Source organism: Dipodomys ordii, unplaced genomic scaffold, assembly GCF_000151885.1.
Source record: "Dipodomys ordii isolate 6190 unplaced genomic scaffold, Dord_2.0 Scaffold78, whole genome shotgun sequence".
NCBI classification, from domain to species: domain Eukaryota; kingdom Metazoa; phylum Chordata; class Mammalia; order Rodentia; family Heteromyidae; genus Dipodomys; species Dipodomys ordii.
In genome coordinates this window covers 121731-138154 of record NW_012267294.1, presented here as the reverse complement: position 1 = coordinate 138154, position 16424 = coordinate 121731, and the positions used below count along the sequence as shown (strand labels likewise).

At 42.4% G+C, this 16424-nt stretch overlaps 2 protein-coding genes across 3 annotated transcripts in view; one reads left to right on the top strand and one right to left on the bottom strand.

Moving 5' to 3' along the window:
- Dennd2d (DENN/MADD domain containing 2D) overlaps positions 1 to 8060 on the top strand; it is a 23269-nt gene extending 15209 nt beyond the window's left edge. The window contains exons 7-11 of the mRNA XM_013024602.1: positions 692 to 933; positions 5208 to 5249; positions 5877 to 5961; positions 6522 to 6761; positions 7557 to 8060. Of these exons, the coding sequence (XP_012880056.1) occupies positions 692 to 933; positions 5208 to 5249; positions 5877 to 5961; positions 6522 to 6761; positions 7557 to 7633 (686 nt within the window). The 3' untranslated portion in view covers positions 7634 to 8060. The remainder of the gene's footprint in view (positions 1 to 691; positions 934 to 5207; positions 5250 to 5876; positions 5962 to 6521; positions 6762 to 7556) is intronic.
- A 2541-nt stretch (positions 8061 to 10601) lies between these two features.
- Positions 10602 to 16424, bottom strand: part of Cept1 (choline/ethanolamine phosphotransferase 1) — a 46867-nt gene continuing 41044 nt past the window's right edge. Inside the window, exons 6-9 of one of the 2 annotated variants that reach the window (XM_013024725.1) lie at positions 14273 to 14404; positions 13164 to 13322; positions 12310 to 12435; positions 10602 to 11470 (exon numbers count right to left, since the gene is read on the bottom strand). In XM_013024725.1, the coding sequence (XP_012880179.1) occupies positions 11351 to 11470; positions 12310 to 12435; positions 13164 to 13322; positions 14273 to 14404 (537 nt within the window). In that variant the 3' untranslated portion in view covers positions 10602 to 11350. The remainder of the gene's footprint in view (positions 11471 to 12309; positions 12436 to 13163; positions 13323 to 14272; positions 14405 to 16424) is intronic. The other variant, XM_013024726.1, reaches the window with a different exon arrangement.

The following is a 16424-nucleotide window of genomic DNA, read 5'->3' as shown; positions in this document are numbered from 1 at the left end:
TCTATCTATCTATCTATCTATCTATCTATCTATCTATCTATCTATCTATCTATCTATCTATCTATCTATCTATCTGTTTAAGGAACTAAGTGATGACTGTGAAGAATGCTTTGTAGCCAAGTCTAGAGTGGCCACCTCTCTGGGACTTTCCATAAAGGAATCCTTGCACAGAGGTTTCTGGAACCTAGGAATTTCCCAAGTTAACTAAGGCGTTGACTTGGTAGCTTTCAATAACCTCAAATGGTCCCAAGAGAATCATGTGAGGTCACATGGGGTTGAGGGTAGATAGGCACACAGGAGATAAGGCTTTGTCTCTCTGCGGTCATGACTGTTCCTACTCTGTGAGTTCCTTAAAAGCCGGGCCAGAGTCTTACCCTTTCCCAGTAGCCATGTCCTCTGATGTCCTCACATCAGAGAGTCCCAATCATTTCTCTGCTTGAATGAAGACATCTCTTCTTCCTCTCTTCTTCTGAGCTACTTCTATTTTGGATTAGAAATGAGAAGAGTAACTGGGCAAAGAGATGAAAGGAAGCTCCACCCGGGTGAGCAGAGCCAGGGCTCACTCTGTCTGCCCTTCCCCTCCTGACAACAAGTAGCTACAAGTTCTGTAACCACCATGGCTCTCAGACTTGCCTTTCTACACCAGCACAGGTTGTACTATCAAGGGCTGCTATATGTATTGGGCTGTGAGGGGGAGTCAAGGGAGGAGGCTTGGGAACCCCTCTGACTCTCATCCTCTGTGCTCTGTGCTCCAGCACTCTGTCTCAGTGCATCCACGCTGCTGCTGCGCTGCTCTACCCCTTCAGCTGGGCACACACCTACATCCCTGTCGTCCCAGAGAGTCTTCTGGCCACTGTCTGCTGCCCTACCCCCTTCATGGTTGGAGTACAAATGCGCTTCCGGCAGGAGGTGATGGACAGCCCCATGGAAGAGGTATGCTGCAGCAAGAAGAGTGCGTGGATTTGGAGCCAGGCAGACCTAGATCTGGACCCCAGCTCTGCTGCTAACAGCTGTTTGATTTGGGGCAAGTTACTTCATCTCTTTAAGCCTCGAGATTCCACGTCTATACGATGGAGCTAAGTGTTCAGTTGCTGGGGCCTGACACATCCATAGAGTATGGGCTCTCTTCTCTGGGATGATTTCTCTTTGGGAAGTATGTGATATATTCAGGGATCCTGAGGCTCCTACACCAGCCTGATGTAGTGAGCAGTCTCTGGAGGCATCTCATCTCCCAGCCTAGTGGATGACTATAGCTGGTCTGTACCGCACACCCCCCCTTGGAGTCTGAAGTGAGCTGTCCTGCAAACAAAGAGTCTTAAAAAATTTTTTGATTCTTGGGCTGGGAAGGTGGCTCAGTGGTAGAGCACTTGCCTTGCATGCATGAGGCCCGGGGTTCGATTCCTCAGCACCATATAAGCAAAAAGAAAAAAGCCGGAAGTGGCGCTGTGGCTCAAGTGGTAGAGCGTTAGCCTTGAGCTGAAGAGCTGAGGGATAGCACCCAGGCCCAGAGTTCAGGCCCCATGACTGGAACCCCCCCCCCAAAAAAAAAGTTGATTCTTGTAATAAAGTGCCATTTCTTTGAGTAGCTCAAAGCAAATGAAGATACAAATCCATTCAAATCCTCTTTGATTTTGTTAGCTTTATTATTGATTTATTTAAGTTGTGTGTGTGTGTGTGTGTTAGTACTGGGGCTTGAACTCAGGACCTTGTGCTCTTGCTCAGCTTTTTTGTTCAAGGCTGGCACTTGAGCCATATCTCCACTTGAGGCTTTTTGCTGGTTAACTGGAGATACAAGTTTCTTGGATTTGTCTGCCTAGGCTGGCTTTGAACCTTGATTCTCATATCTCAGTCTCCTGAGTAGCTAGGTTTGCAGAGTTGAGCCACCAGTGTCCGCCTTTTTCTATTTCTTCTTTTTCTCCTTCCTCCTTTCCTCCTTACCCCCTTTTCTTCTGTGCTGGTACTGAGGGTTTAATTCAGAGCCTTGTGTTCCCCCTGCTTGCTGGCTTATGGTTGGTACTCTACTCTTTGAGCTGTACCTCTAGCCCAAATTAGAGATGGAGTCTCATGGACTTTTCTGCCTGGACTCGGGCTTTGAACTGAAATCTTCCTGAGTGGCTAGGATTACAGGCATGAACCACAAGCACCCAGCCTGTCTTTATTTCTTGTCTGTGACCTTGACCCAGAACAGGGATTCAGTGTGAAAATGACTGTTAGAGAAATCTATCTCCCGTGTAGAAGAACAACATGAAACATGTGCTGTGCTTTCAATTGTTGTAGGATCAATAGGCTAGCATGTTTTGATGTCTGAAGGCAGGAGAGCTACTTGGGCTGTTGGCCCTGGCTAATCACCATTTCATTCCATGCAGAGAAGGCTAGAAGGGCAGAAAAGCTAGCTACTGAAGAGGCCTGCATCAGCCTAGTGGGAGACACTCCATTTTATACAAGACCTAGTTGAACTCCAGAGAATCCACTTTCCTTAGCAGAAGTCCACACAGGCCATGTAGAACCAAGTACAAAGTTGAAAAGTCCTGCAGGAGGTATTGCTGGGCCAGGGAGGCAGGCTGCATGGCCCTTCTTCGCTCCCCTAGCTCACTCACCCTTCCCTGCAGCTGCTGACTTGAATACACACGCCCTTTGAACTGCCCTTAGCACTGTGACTAACTGGGCCAGAGTATTAGCTTTCTGTTTAGCAATTAAACTTCAAATGTCCCAACCCCCAAAGTTATGAAACTTCCTGAACCTCCAGTTCCTCGGAAGTTTGGGCCCTCCCTCAATGGTCAGAGCGGGGGAAGGTAGAAAGACTCTGGTTCATGCTGTTTCAAAGCCTTGGCTTACTTTGCTCTTAAGCAGCTACTCTGAGAAGCAGACAGGGGGTGAGAATGAAGGAGGGCCATTTAGGCAGAGTGACTGGGGTTGGGGTGGGGGAAGAGAATCTCTTGACTCTACTTATAAGCTCTTGGACAGACATTACTCCATAGACTATAATATGCCCAAAGAAGACTTTTGGGAGCAACTTTGAAAAAAAAAATTCTTCATGTGCAATCATTCCTCCCAGCCCCCTAGATGAGCAGCCTTTCTTTCACGAAAGCATCTGAGCCTATGTATACAAGAGGTTTCAGGCCTGAACTAGTTCAGCTTTTCTCCAAAGATGGATAATTGCAGTGTGTGCTGTTTTGGCATATTTTCAGACCCTCTCTTCCATGCAGAGAGGGCTAGAAGGGCAGAAAGGCTAGCTACTAAAGAGGCCTGCATCAGCCTAGTGGGAGACACTAGGCTGTTTTGGAAGAAGGGAACATATAGGAGATTCTTCACTCTCCTGTAAAGACAGGTAACAAATTGAAAAAAAAGAGGCCCAACACAGGATTTAGGGGATTGTGGCACACTGGTGACCCCGTGTGGTGATACCCCTGCCTAAAAGGGAATGGCTGAATGCTGCCCTTGAGTTTTTGGCTTGGATTTAGTGCGTTCACTTGGCTTTTTCACTCAAGGCTGGAACTCAACCACTTGAGCCACCCTTGTACTACTGCCTTTTGTGATTAATTGGAGATAAGATTTTCTCAGATTTGTCTACCAGGGCTGGCTTTGAACCTCGATCCTTAGATTTCAGTTTCCTAAGTAGCTAGGATTACAGGTGTGAGCCACCAGCTCCTGATGGAATGCTGCCCTTTAAAATGTGGAATGGGCCAGGTGCCGGTGCTCACTCCTGTAATCCTAGCTACTCAGGAGGCTAAGATCTGAGGATCATGGTTCAAACCATCCCTGGCAAGGAAAGTCCATGAGACTCTTATCTCCAATAAGCCTCTAGAAAACCGGAAGTGGTGCTGTGGCTCAAGTGGTAGAGCACTCTCCTTTGAGCTGAAGAGCTGAGGGATAGCGCCCAAGCCCAGAGTTCAAGCCCCACAACCGACCAAAAAATAAAATAAAATAAAATATGGAATGGTGTGTGAACTTAGGACGTTTCAGGAAAAGTCTGAAAACCCAAATTTCAGAGAAAAGATTCCAACATAAATATTGGGAACTAATCCCATTCTGAGGAGCAAAGAAACAGATCTTCTGGTTGGTTGTAGTTCCTGGTTTTGATGACAGGCCCTGAGGTCAGGATGGTACCCCAGGCTTCTCCTACTTGTCTCCCCAAAACAAATGTCTCTTTATTCTGTCTCCTTCCTCTTCTTGTTGATGCTCATTTTCTTCCCTTACTGAATTTCCTGTGGAAAGCTCCAACTTTCTGATGGGGCTTATTTTATGAGAGTAATTATTTTGGTGTAGCCATTGAACCCAGGGTCTCATGCATATTGAGCACACACTCCACCACTGGCTCACTGAAGCAATTTGCAACAGAATCTCAGCAATTAATTGTATATCAAGTTGGTGCAAGCACCAACATGTCTGTCTTGATCCTTGAGCAAACCAGAGATGAGCTGAGAGGGGAGTTGTAGAGAGCAGAACACAATGCCAAGGACAGCTCAATGTAGGCTTGAAAACTGGTTAACTTTTATCAGCATTATGACCTTCAACTTACAATTATTATTATTATTATTGTTTTTCTGGTGCTTGTATTGAGTCTTAAACTCAGGCCTGGATGCTGTCCCTTGTCTTTTTTGCTCAGGGCTGGCACTCAACCATTTAAGCCACAGCTCCACTTGCAGCTTTTTTGGGTGGTTAATGGCAGTCTCACAGACTTTTCTGCTTTGGTTGGCTTCAAACTATGATCCTCAGATTTCAGATTCCTGAATGATTAGGTTAACAGGTGGGAGTCACTGTTGCCAGGCTGCAACTTACCTTCTTGAAGATTGTTTCCTCCTATGCCAAATGTAGATAGCAATTACCTCACAGAAATGTTGCCAGGATTAATGAGATAAATTATGCAGTTTTTACCTTGTGTGCTATGTGATAGATGTCCAAATAGTGAAATAATTTCTCTGATCAAGGGAGTGACTGGCTATGATTTTCTCATATCACTCCCCTTTTACCTTAGTGAAATTTCCCATCCCCTTTCCATGTACAAATACACATACTCTTTGACTGGAAGAGAACTCAGGTTTCTAGAGGAAAATGGTGAGGGATGGGGAATGCCAAGCTGGAAATGAGAATTGAATGTGCTGATTTTGTTCTTACCTGGGCTCAAAGGCATAGCTATAGGCAGAAATGGGGATGGTCTGTGAAATGCTGAGATTTATGAAGAGGTGATGCCGTTCTGTTTACTTCAGGTGCTGCTGGTGGATCTTTGTGAAGGAGTCTTCTTATTGTCGGTAAGTATGTGGGTTCAGAGCCCTCGCAGGCCTACTTTAGTCTCATGTCCCATGAGTCTATTAACTTGTGTTAATAAAACTTCTCTCCCAAGGAAGACACAAGCGAAGACCAAGAAGCCTTCCTTACAAGAAAATCATCAATGTCTTCTTTTATGTGTGTATGTGTGCTGGTACTGAAGATTGAACTTTTGAGTGCTTAGATTGTTTTTTACTCTACTACTTGAGCTACATCTCCACTCCCAGCTCGTTGCTGGTCATTGGAGAGAAGTCTTATAGACTTTTCTGTTAGGGCTGGCTTCAAACCTCAAATCCTCTGATCTCAGCTTGCTGAGTAGCTATGATTACAGGTGTGAGCCACTAGCACCTGGACTAAGATGATCTCTTGCTAATGTTTCAAGGAAAAGTGGAGGCAACAAACTAGTTTGAGCTGCGGTTTATGGTGGTTTAGTGATAAAGTAGGGGTGTGGAATTCATGCTATCTTCAAGTTCTGTTTTTTGGGCAGTACTAAGATTTGAACTTGCTTGTTAAGAGCTTTACCACTTCAGCCATGCCTGTAGCCACTGCTTCATGCTTTCCTGCTCTCCTCTCCAACTGCATGATCTCTGAACTGACTCGTCTTCTCCTAGGTTGGTGATGAAAAAGACATCTTACCGCCGAAGCTTCAGGATGACATCTTAGCCTCTCTTGGCCAGGGGATCAATGAGTTAAAGAGTAAGTCATAGGCCTCTCCTACTGTGGATTTCTCCAAGGTGACTTGAGGGCATGGTTCCCAATCCTCCTCCCACACCATCTTTCCCCCCAGTAGTAGGACTTTAACTCAGGGCTCTGTGCTCTCCCTTGGATTTTTCCACTCAAGGCTGGTACTCTACCACTTGAGCCACACCTCTACTTCCACCTTATTTTTGCTGGTTAATTCAAGAGGTAAGCTCACAGACTTGCCTGCCTATCTTGGCTTGGATCCATGATCCTCAGATACCTGCCTTCTGAGTAGCTACGATTACAGGTATGAGCCAACAATGTTGGCCCAACCATTCCCTTTAACTCAAGTGAATTCATTCAAAAGATTCCTAGATCCTAAATATGACATTTTATTTTCCCTAACAGTCGCTGAATACCCACACCCAGACTCCCATTCTAATTAGTCAATCAGTTGTGAGCCCTTCCCAATGCTTTCTCGTGTTTCTGATCTGTAATGGAAGCTGTTCTTGGAGGCTAGTTTGGGTAATTTATCCTTCTGTGACTCTGAGATGGCCTTTCTGTGTTTCCTGTAGCTTCAGAACAAATCAACGAACATGTTTCAGGCCCTTTTGTGCAGTTTTTTGTCAAAACTGTTGGTCACTATGCTTCCTATATCAAGCGGGAGACCAATGGGCAAGGCCACTTCCAAGAACGGGCCTTCTATAAGGCTCTGAATTCCAAGACAAACCGGCGATTTGTGAAGAAGTTTGTGAAGACTCAGCTCTTCTCTCTTTTCATTCAGGAAGCTGAGAAGAGCAGGCATCCTCCTGCAGGTACAGTGACAGTCCCCATCATCTGCCAGAAAGGGTCTTCTTTAGGACAAAGCCCGGCTTTTCTCCAGAGACCTAGAACTAACCTGAAACCTAAGAAAATGCCTCATATACGTTGTGTAAAAGTCAATGTGTTTGTCCACTAGGATGACTTGCTTTACTTTAGATAACAGCTAATTGCCCCATTTGTGTGCTTTTTTAGACCAGAGAGAGCCTGGGGACCCTCACAGGGGTGGAACTGTGTGCACATGGGAGGACACATGGGACATGGGTGTAGACAGTCTGTTTCTGTTTTTGTTTTGGTTGGTCGGGGCCTGAACTCTGGGCCTGGGTGTTGTCCCTCAGCTCTTCAGCTCAAGGCTAGCGCTCCACCACTTGAGCCACAGCACCACTTCCAGCTTTTTCTGCTTATGTGGTGCTGAGGAATTGAACCCAGGGCCTCATGCATGCATTCTACCACTGAGCCACCTTCCCAGCCCTTTTCTGATTTTTTTCTTTATGGGGGTTGGTCGTGGGGCTTGTCCCTGTCCCTGTGCTCTTCAGCTCAAGGCGCAAGCTCCACCACTTGAGGCATAGCACCACTTCTGGTTTTCTGGTGGTTTATTGGAGATAAGAGTTTCATGGACTTTCCTGCTCAGGCTGGCTTTGAACCGTGATCCTCAGATCTCGGCCTCCCGAGCAGCTAGGATTACAGGCGTGAGCCACCAGCTCCCGGCTCTATTTCTGATTCTTATTTCTTAGGTCATCACATTCTGTTTGACTAGGCAAGATGCCTCAAACATGTATTTCAACCCACAGGTTATTTCCAACAAAAAATACTTGAATATGAAGAACGAAAGAAACAGAAGAAACCCAGGGAAAAGACTGTGAAGTAACAGCTATGGGGAGGAAGACAAACTAGACCTGCAGGCTTGTTCGGCACTTTGGCACTGCCAGTGTGGTAGGATGGTGGAGCTCTCAGCCCCAGAACCCACAGCCTCCTTCCGAGTCCTGGTGACCAGTTCTTGCTGGAACCTGGTGTGTATTTTGGGATCTCTGTTGACAGCTTTGGAAGGACTTTGAAGGCCTGACCTCAAGTTCACAGAACTGGACTAAAGCTGCTTTATTTTTCATTTTTGAAGAGGTGACAGTGAGAAACCGTAGTGCAGGTGTTGTAGGTGCTTGGTTAGAAGCTGCTACAACTGCCATCTCCTAGGAACCACTATTAAGAAATTCTCAACAGAAAGAGCTGTTGGGAGCCCAAAAGCTTCAAAAGCCTATAGACATTCAAGATGATAATAAAGATGAAAATTTTATTGTTTACATGTATGTGTGTCAATATCTGAGGCAATACATTTAAATAAACTGAGCTATAAGTGGAGGATCTGGTCATGGCGTGCTGATTGAGCTCACAGGACCATAGGGGCCAGTAAGAACACAGAGTGCAATCTGCGCTAGTCACATGGAATAGCCTCAATCTAGGGAGGAGAGGCTGCTGGCTGGAAAGAGGCAACTGCAGCCTAGGGTAGTGTGAGGGCAAGAATCTCAGTCCTCAGAGCCTACATGACTATAGTAAGACTGCATGGCTTCATTAAATAGGCTGGCCTGTCCACAACTTAAGTCTGGACTAGTCCTTTTAGTTTTCTACCTTCCATGTCCAACTGCTTGGATTTTGAGAACCCTTTTAGCTAAACACATTTGTATCAACAAATTCTGAGACAACAGGAATCACAATGTTAAAACTCTGAAGGAATTTAGAGGTCACCTAATTCTCCTGCCCGCCCTATATAACCACTGACAAACTGTTTAAACATTGTAAGAGATGGAAACGTTTTTTTTTTGTTGTTGTTCCAGTCGTGGGGCCTGAACTCTGGGCCTGGGCGCTGTCCCTCAGCTCTTCAGCTCAAGCCTAGCGCTCTACCACTTGAGCCACAGTGCCACTTCCGGCTTTTTCCTTTTTGCTTATGTGGTACTGAGGAATTGAACCCAGGGCCTCTGGCATGCAAGACAAGCGCTCTACCACTGAGCCACCTTCCCAGCCGATGGAAACGTTTTGAGGCATCTTATTCTGTGTGTGTGTGTGTGTGTGTGTGTGTGTGTGTGATTATTAGGACTTGAACTCAGGGCTTTATATATATATATATTTTGTTGGTCATGTGGGTTGAACTTTGGGCCTGGGTGCTGTCCTTCAGCTCAAGGCTGGCACTCTACCACTTGAGCCACAGCACCACTTCCAGATTTTTTCTGCTTATGTGGTGTTGAGGAATCGAACCCAGGGCCTCATGCATGTGAGGCAAGCACTCTACCACCGAGCCAACTTCCCAGCCCAGGGCTTTATATTCGTTCTTAGCTTTTTCACACAAGGCTGGCATCTGCCACTTGAGCCCCATCTCTACTTCTCACTTTTTGCTTGTTAATAATAAGAATTTCCGACTTTTCTGCCTGGGTTGGCTTTAAACTGCAGTCCTCAGATCTTGGCCTTCTGAGTAGCGAGGATTATAGGTGTGAGCCTCCAACTTCCACCTTTTCCACCTAATTAGCTGCAGCACCAAGCCAAGCTTGGGAAATCTGTATTTCCTAAAAGTGTCTTTGGGTGACTTTAATAGTTGGCTAGGTAAATGAAGAATCAGGGTTGGTGGAGGTCTTCCATAAATGTACTTTTGATCTGCTGCTGCTGCTGCTATCTAAGGCTAATGGAAGGATTTAATAAATACTTGGGTGTTTTTCAGATTCCTTTTATGCTAATAAATTCTAGAACACACATTTCAATTACCCTAACAACTTGGTTTATAACTTCAATTCATAAAAGCCTAGTATTGTGTGGCAGAAAGCAATGGATTAAAACTCAGCAGACAGGATATTGGGCTCCATTCTGAAAAAACATCAGTATACGTGACACTGGTATTCAGCCTCTTCAGAACTTAATTTCTCCAAATTCCTCAATTTCCAGGTAATTAACACCTGTTGTATTTATTGAAATAATCAAACAAGAGACATATCAATACTAACAAAAAATTAACTGTCCTTCTTTGCCCTGGTACTTTCTAGTGTATTTCTCTATCCCAGATGCTGAAGAATTTGCTAGCAAGCAAAGCCAGTGAGAGATTGATTTCCTTTCCTGCTATGATCTAGCAAAGAAATTAAATGCTTATGTCTCATTGTTAATCTAGATCTGCAATGAATCGTGGAAAGCTTTAGTGCAAGAGAGCCAGATGCTGGTGCCTCACACTTGCAATCCTTAGATACTCAGGAGGCTGAGCTCTGAGGATCACAGTTCAAAACCAACTTGGGTGGAAAAGTCTGTGAAACTATTATCTCCAATTTACACACACACACACACGCACGCACGCACGCACGCACGCACGCACGCTGAAAGTGGAGCTGTGGTTCAAGTGGTGGAATGCTAAACTTTAACAGTCCCAGGAGTGACTGAAAAAAAAAAAAAAGTACCAGAGAGCACAAGTCTGGCTATTAGGCAAGGAGTTGACACCAGGGTTTATTCTTGATGAAAGAACAAGGTACAAATAGAAGCCAATAATAAGGTACCTTATTTTAGCCCTAAACGTTTCTGCTATCTCTTCATTCAAGCAAGGAACATGTTGTAAACAATGGAAACAGATCTAGTTAAAGGAGGACAGTGGATTCCTATTTTAAACTATAAAGTTCCAAAAAGCAGAGTGCTAGGAGAGTATAAAGTGACCCTCTGGAAAGGCCCAGGAAATTACTGAAGAAGTGGGGGAAAGGTGTGATTGCCCAAATGACTGACATCAGATAATGACTTCAGGAGAAAAGGAACTTGGTTTTCCTTTTTAAACAATTTCTACCAGACAGGTCATTGGACATAGGACAAAACACCTGACAAACTTTCCTTGTTCGTTAAAGAACAACTATTTTGCTTAAATATTTTTAAAAAATGACATAGAATTTAGTACATTGTTCCACTGAATAAAACTGAGAGAAAAACACTGGCTTTTAGATCATATATTTATTTAAAAAAATAAAATGGATCGACAAAAGTTAACCACATTATTCTGCATGCTGACAGGATTTCCCACGCCCACAAGAGATATCATTTCTTGAGCAATAAAAAAATTACACGCTCAATATTGTAAACCTTTCAATCCATGTTCGAGATTTGTATTACTCATTTCACCTCACAACCTAGTAGCATGTATCTTTCATAGCTGAGCTCCTTACTAAAGAAAGCTTGAGACAGCAAGAAAACAAAGATGTTACTTAAAGATGATGATTTTGTTAAAATTAAAAAATAAGCAACCATATTGAGACCTGCAAATATTCTACAGTAGAAATTTCCACCACTGGGGATCTGCTCCTTATGGTAATATTATTCTGAATCCAGGAAAATCACAAACACATGGTATTTTTTTTTCCCTGCATGCTTTCTTGGGGCAAACTCTGCTTGACAACATGTACAATTTATAGGATGAGACTGAAATTCCCATTCTCACACAGGAGAGATAAGGGAGTGTTACCAACAACAAAGAGTTATATGACATTGATTATAAATTAGATTTGTTTTTATCCACCCCCATTCTTAATATAGATTCTTTCCTGTAGAAAGTATGAATTTCTATTCAACACCAGCTACATCATTAATGATGATTAGAATGAGCTGCAGAGACCTTGATTCTGAAGACATGTATGTGCAGGTGAGATGCAATCTGATTGCACACACTGACACAGTAGCGGATCAAATCAAAGAAAGAGAAAACCTAGAGAGAAAAAAATAGATGGTGAGATTCTCAGCATCTGCTCAGGACCTCCTTAAGCTTCCAGAAAGGACAGAAGGGTGATCTCTGATTTTCTTCCAGAGTCACCTTCAGTTTTGTACTAATAAATAACTCAAAATTCCTCCTGATTTATCAACACTTTTTTTTTTTTTTTTGTCAGTCATGGTCTTGAACTCTGGGCTTGGGCAATGTCCCTGAGCTCCTCAGCTCAGGGACATTGCCTAGGCCCAGAGTGCAAGCTCTACCACTTGAGCCACTTCCGGTTTTCTGGTGATTACTTGGAGATAAGAGGCTCATGGACTTTCCTGCTCGGGCTGGCTTTCAACTGTGATCTTCAGATCTCAGCCTCTTGAATAGCTAGGATTATAGGTGTGAGCCACTGATGCCCAGCTGTCAACAACTCTTAGACAGTAAAATACAACAATTCTTAGATAGCAAAATATTTTAAGCTTTGCAGGTCTTATTGCCTGTCAAAATGGCTCAACTCTGCCATAATGCAAGAAAGCAGTCACAGACAATACATAAATGGATGGCCATGGCTAGGTAAACAGGCTGTGGGTCCATGTAGTTTGAATGTTTTAAATAATCTTGAAATTTGGAATTTGTGAGCCATCATCTAGATAACATTAGCAAGAACAATGCAAAAAAAAGGCTAAAATACCAAAATACCAAGTTATAAAGAACATTCCCAGCAGCTCATATATATGGATTACTGACATTTTTAGATATTATAATTCTACTATCTTTCAGAGGCCTGGCCCATTAAAACCAGAAAATTAGCAGCTTCCAAATGTTAAAATAAGACATAGTACAATACCTACCAGAGCAATCCAAAGTACAATATATTCATCAATGAAGCTGTTAAAATACTGGTCCAGAAACAAAAGTGCTGGACCTATGAAGGCTGTGTCATGCAAATGCATTTCACTTTTTGTCATGTGTGCAACCTATAAACAGAACAGAATCTATGAAGCAGGCATTTTCATGTCAGAGCTACTGCAAGTAACAGTAAATCAGTACTATGCTCAAATATCAAAGTTTCAAGAGTTATTTAGCAATGGCTAAATTCCCAAAACTAAAAATACAACCAAATTGTGGCATAGAAAAAGACATCTATTATCAACTAAGCTTGTATGTTTATTTATTACAAGGAGACAATGTGAGCATTCAGGCTAAGACTGATAAGTACAGATAAAATGAGCATTAAATTTATTAGTGGACAGAACGGAGAAAGGTTACACAAGTTCAAACAACTTAGGCAAACTTAATTGTAAATTCACAAGGATAAAAATAGCTCACATGCTGACACCCAGAAAGTTGTGTGTGCTTATCCTGGGGCTTAAACTCAGGGCTTGGGTACTTCCTTGAGCTTTTGTCCTCAAAGCCAGTACTCCATCACTTGCATCATATCTCCATTTTCAACTTTTTGGTGGTTAATTGGAGATTAAATAGTCTCATGGGCTTTCCAGGAGACTCTTCCAATCTGGGCTGGCTTTGAACTGCAATAGTCAGATCTCAGTCTACTAAGTAGCTAGAATTACAGGCATGACCCACTAGCACCTGGCTGTTGCTTAGAGACTTTTGTTGCAAACTTTGCTGGGGAAGTCACAAAATGAAAACAAGGTCTATAAAACAAAACTAAGAAGAATATTAAAACAAAAATTGGTGTGCTTACCACAAGCTTATTAGTGATTTTAGCTGATACAAAACCAAATGTCAGTATATAAAGACAAGGATGCTTTTCAAAAAGCTGAACTGCTGATTTCTTGTAGATCATTACAGCTAGCGTAATCACTGATCCAATATGGAGAAAGGGAGAAAGAACACTTGTCCCCTGTACAGAGTAAAGAGTTAACAGCATTCAGTACTTGTCAGATACACCACCTGACTAAATAATAACACATTCCAACCAAAGTTTTTGCTTCTTTTGAGATATTACCTAGCTTAGGCAGGCATTAAACTTTTTTTGGGGGTGTTGGTATTACTGGGGTTTGAATTTGGGGCCTCATGCTTGCTAGATACTCAAACCTATCTAAGGAACACTCTTATTCTTGTTTTGCTTTCATAGTTACTTTTCAGGTTGGGTCTCGTGTTTTTTGCCCAATACTAGCCTCAGACCATAATCCTCCTACCTACACTTGTGCAGCTGGGTTTACGGGAATGGGCCACCACATCAAGCTGCATCCCCAAATTTCCAGAACCCCTATGGTGTCTGCCAACTATGAACTGTACCTAAGAATAGCTAATGAAAAGCAGTGGTATGAAATGGCTAGGCAGAAATTGAGGATTTCACTTGATAGAGTCATCCTTATCTTTTACACACTAGGTGATTACTTTGCAAAGACATACATATAGATGTATGTATATGTTTGTGTTCATGCACAAAATATGCCTATTTAAGCATATATGAGGGGCTGGGAAAGTGGCTCAGTAGTAGAGTGCTTGCCTCACACGCATGAGGCCCTGGGTTCTATTCCTCAGCACCACATAAGCAGAAAAAAGCTGGATGTGGCACTGTGGCTCAAGTGGTAGGGTGCTAGCCTTGAGCTGAAGAGCTGAGGGACAGTGCCCAGGCCCAGAATTCAGCCCCTATGACCGACCAAAACAACAACAACAACAACAAAAAACTATATATGAGTATGTATACTGAGCAATTTTAGATTTAAAAAGCAAATTGGAAATTCTAAACTAACAAATAATTTTATACCTTCCAAATGAAAAAAAGAAGTGACCATGAAATCAAGTCTCTGTTGGAAATTGCTGAAAATTTTAGGATATACTCACTGCTATCGTTGATCCATTTTTGCCAACACCACCTGTGAAGATTACACGGAAGTAATTTGTACAGGAAAATACGGTCCCTGCCACAGTACACAGTGCAGGAAAAAGTTTCATTTGAATATTCAGCACTGGAATCTTTAATGGGCAAAGAGAAAGAACAATTAAAATATGTATAAAGCAAACTAAGAAAGCAGTAACAGTCAAATATTTTATTCATATTTCCAAATATTCTCCATTCCCTCCAATTCAGTTAATGTTTAAAGTAATGGAAGCTTTTTTCTTTATTATGAGCAATGTAAGTCTCAAGAGATAAGACTGTATTAACTGCCCTTCTAATAACAATTTTAAAACAATTTGACTTAATTTGTGTTAGAAGTGAACAAAGGTTCTGCTAATGTACCCCAGAGGTATGGCAACAGTGAACTATGCTGCTTTCTGGCATTTTTATGGAAGTATTTGCTTTTTTTTATCATTATGTATATTCAAAAATCTTATCTCTAAATATGTAGTGCATTCCTAGTTGGTAAAAGAAAATATGAAGCATAAAAGAATAGAAATATTTGTAATTATGGGGCTGGGAAGGTGGCTCAGTGGTAGAGTGCTTGCCTTGCATGCATGAGGCTCTGGGTTTGATTTCTCAGCACCACATAAGCAAAAAAGCCAGAAGTGGAGCTATGGCTCAAGTGGTAGAGCACTAGCCTTGAGCTGAAGAGTTGAGGGCCAGCACCCAGGCCCAGAGTTCAGGCCCCATGACCAACCAAAAAAAAAAATTGCAATTAGATTTATTTATTTTTTCTGCCAGTCCTAGGTCTTGAACTCAGGGCCCGGGTTCTGTCCCTGAGCCTCTCTGTGCTCAAGGCTAGCACTTTACCACTTGAGCCACAGCACTACTTCTGCCTTTTTCTGTTTATGTGGTACTGAATAATCAAACCCGGGGCTTCATGCATGCTAGGCAAGCACTCTACCGCTGAGCCACATTTCCAGCCCCCGCAACTAGGTTTTTTAAAATCAGCAAAATAATCCAAGGTATGGTGGCACAAGCCTGTAAATCTCAACACTTGGTAGGCTGAGGCTAGAGGATCACAAGTTCTAGGCTAGCCTGGGTTACATAATAAGACTGTGTCTCCAAAAGAAGAAGAAAGTCTGTAGAGAATGCAAGAGAAACATATTCAGAATTCCCAGTATCAAGTTGTTAAGGATAAATAAGTAGTAAGTATAAGTAAGCATAAGTAAGTATAAGTAGTATTACAGAGGAGGTATTCATGTTCAGGAAAGAAAAAAAATACCTCAAACACATTCAAACAACTACGGCTCTACAACCCTTAATTTTAATATATTAAATTTACTTTTCAGAAAAATGGATAAAAATGCTGTAGGGCTATAAATAAAAATGTGCACTGACTAAAGTGTGTGTGTGTGGGGGATATTGAATGAATTGATAATATTCATGAAGAGACTTTACTAAATTTTAAAAATCTGCATTTTCCTTTGGTTTATCTGGTTTCAAAATCTGTCCAGCATGCATTGAAAAGAAACCTACCGCATGATTATAGGAACAAGACTGCAAAGACCCACAGCAGACTGACATGCAATGAATTCTTTTAACCAAAGCACTTGAAGTAGTACTGCCTATACTGTCCAAATCAGGTTTTTTGTTTTTCTCTTTTTTTTTGGTACATAAATAATCTCAGTCACTGGTAGGTGGTACCAGCACTTTGAAGGTAGAGAAAGGAGGACCACAAGTTTGAAAACAAGGTGGGCTACTGTATAAAATAAGTTCCAGGCCAGTATGAGCTGACAGTAGTGACACTGTCTCATAAAAAGCAGAAAAACGCAAGGACACTAAAATGAACCCAAATGAAATAAAAAACCAGTAAAATTAGCAGAAGTAAATCTTAATATTTGGACATTCCATTTCTTTAATACTCTCAAGAACTCATTTTGTTTATCCAACACTATGACCTCTTGCAAAATTGCAAGCTCTAAGAAGCAAAACAGAAAAGCAAAAAAAAAAAAATCAACTGTTCAAATTTCAAGTTGTAGTGTAGTAATTACTGTTTAATGACCAAAAAAATGAAACAAGTTAACCTAAGTACAGGATTTCCCCCCACCCCCAACACTGACACAGGGGCCTTGTACTTGTTGGGCTTACTTG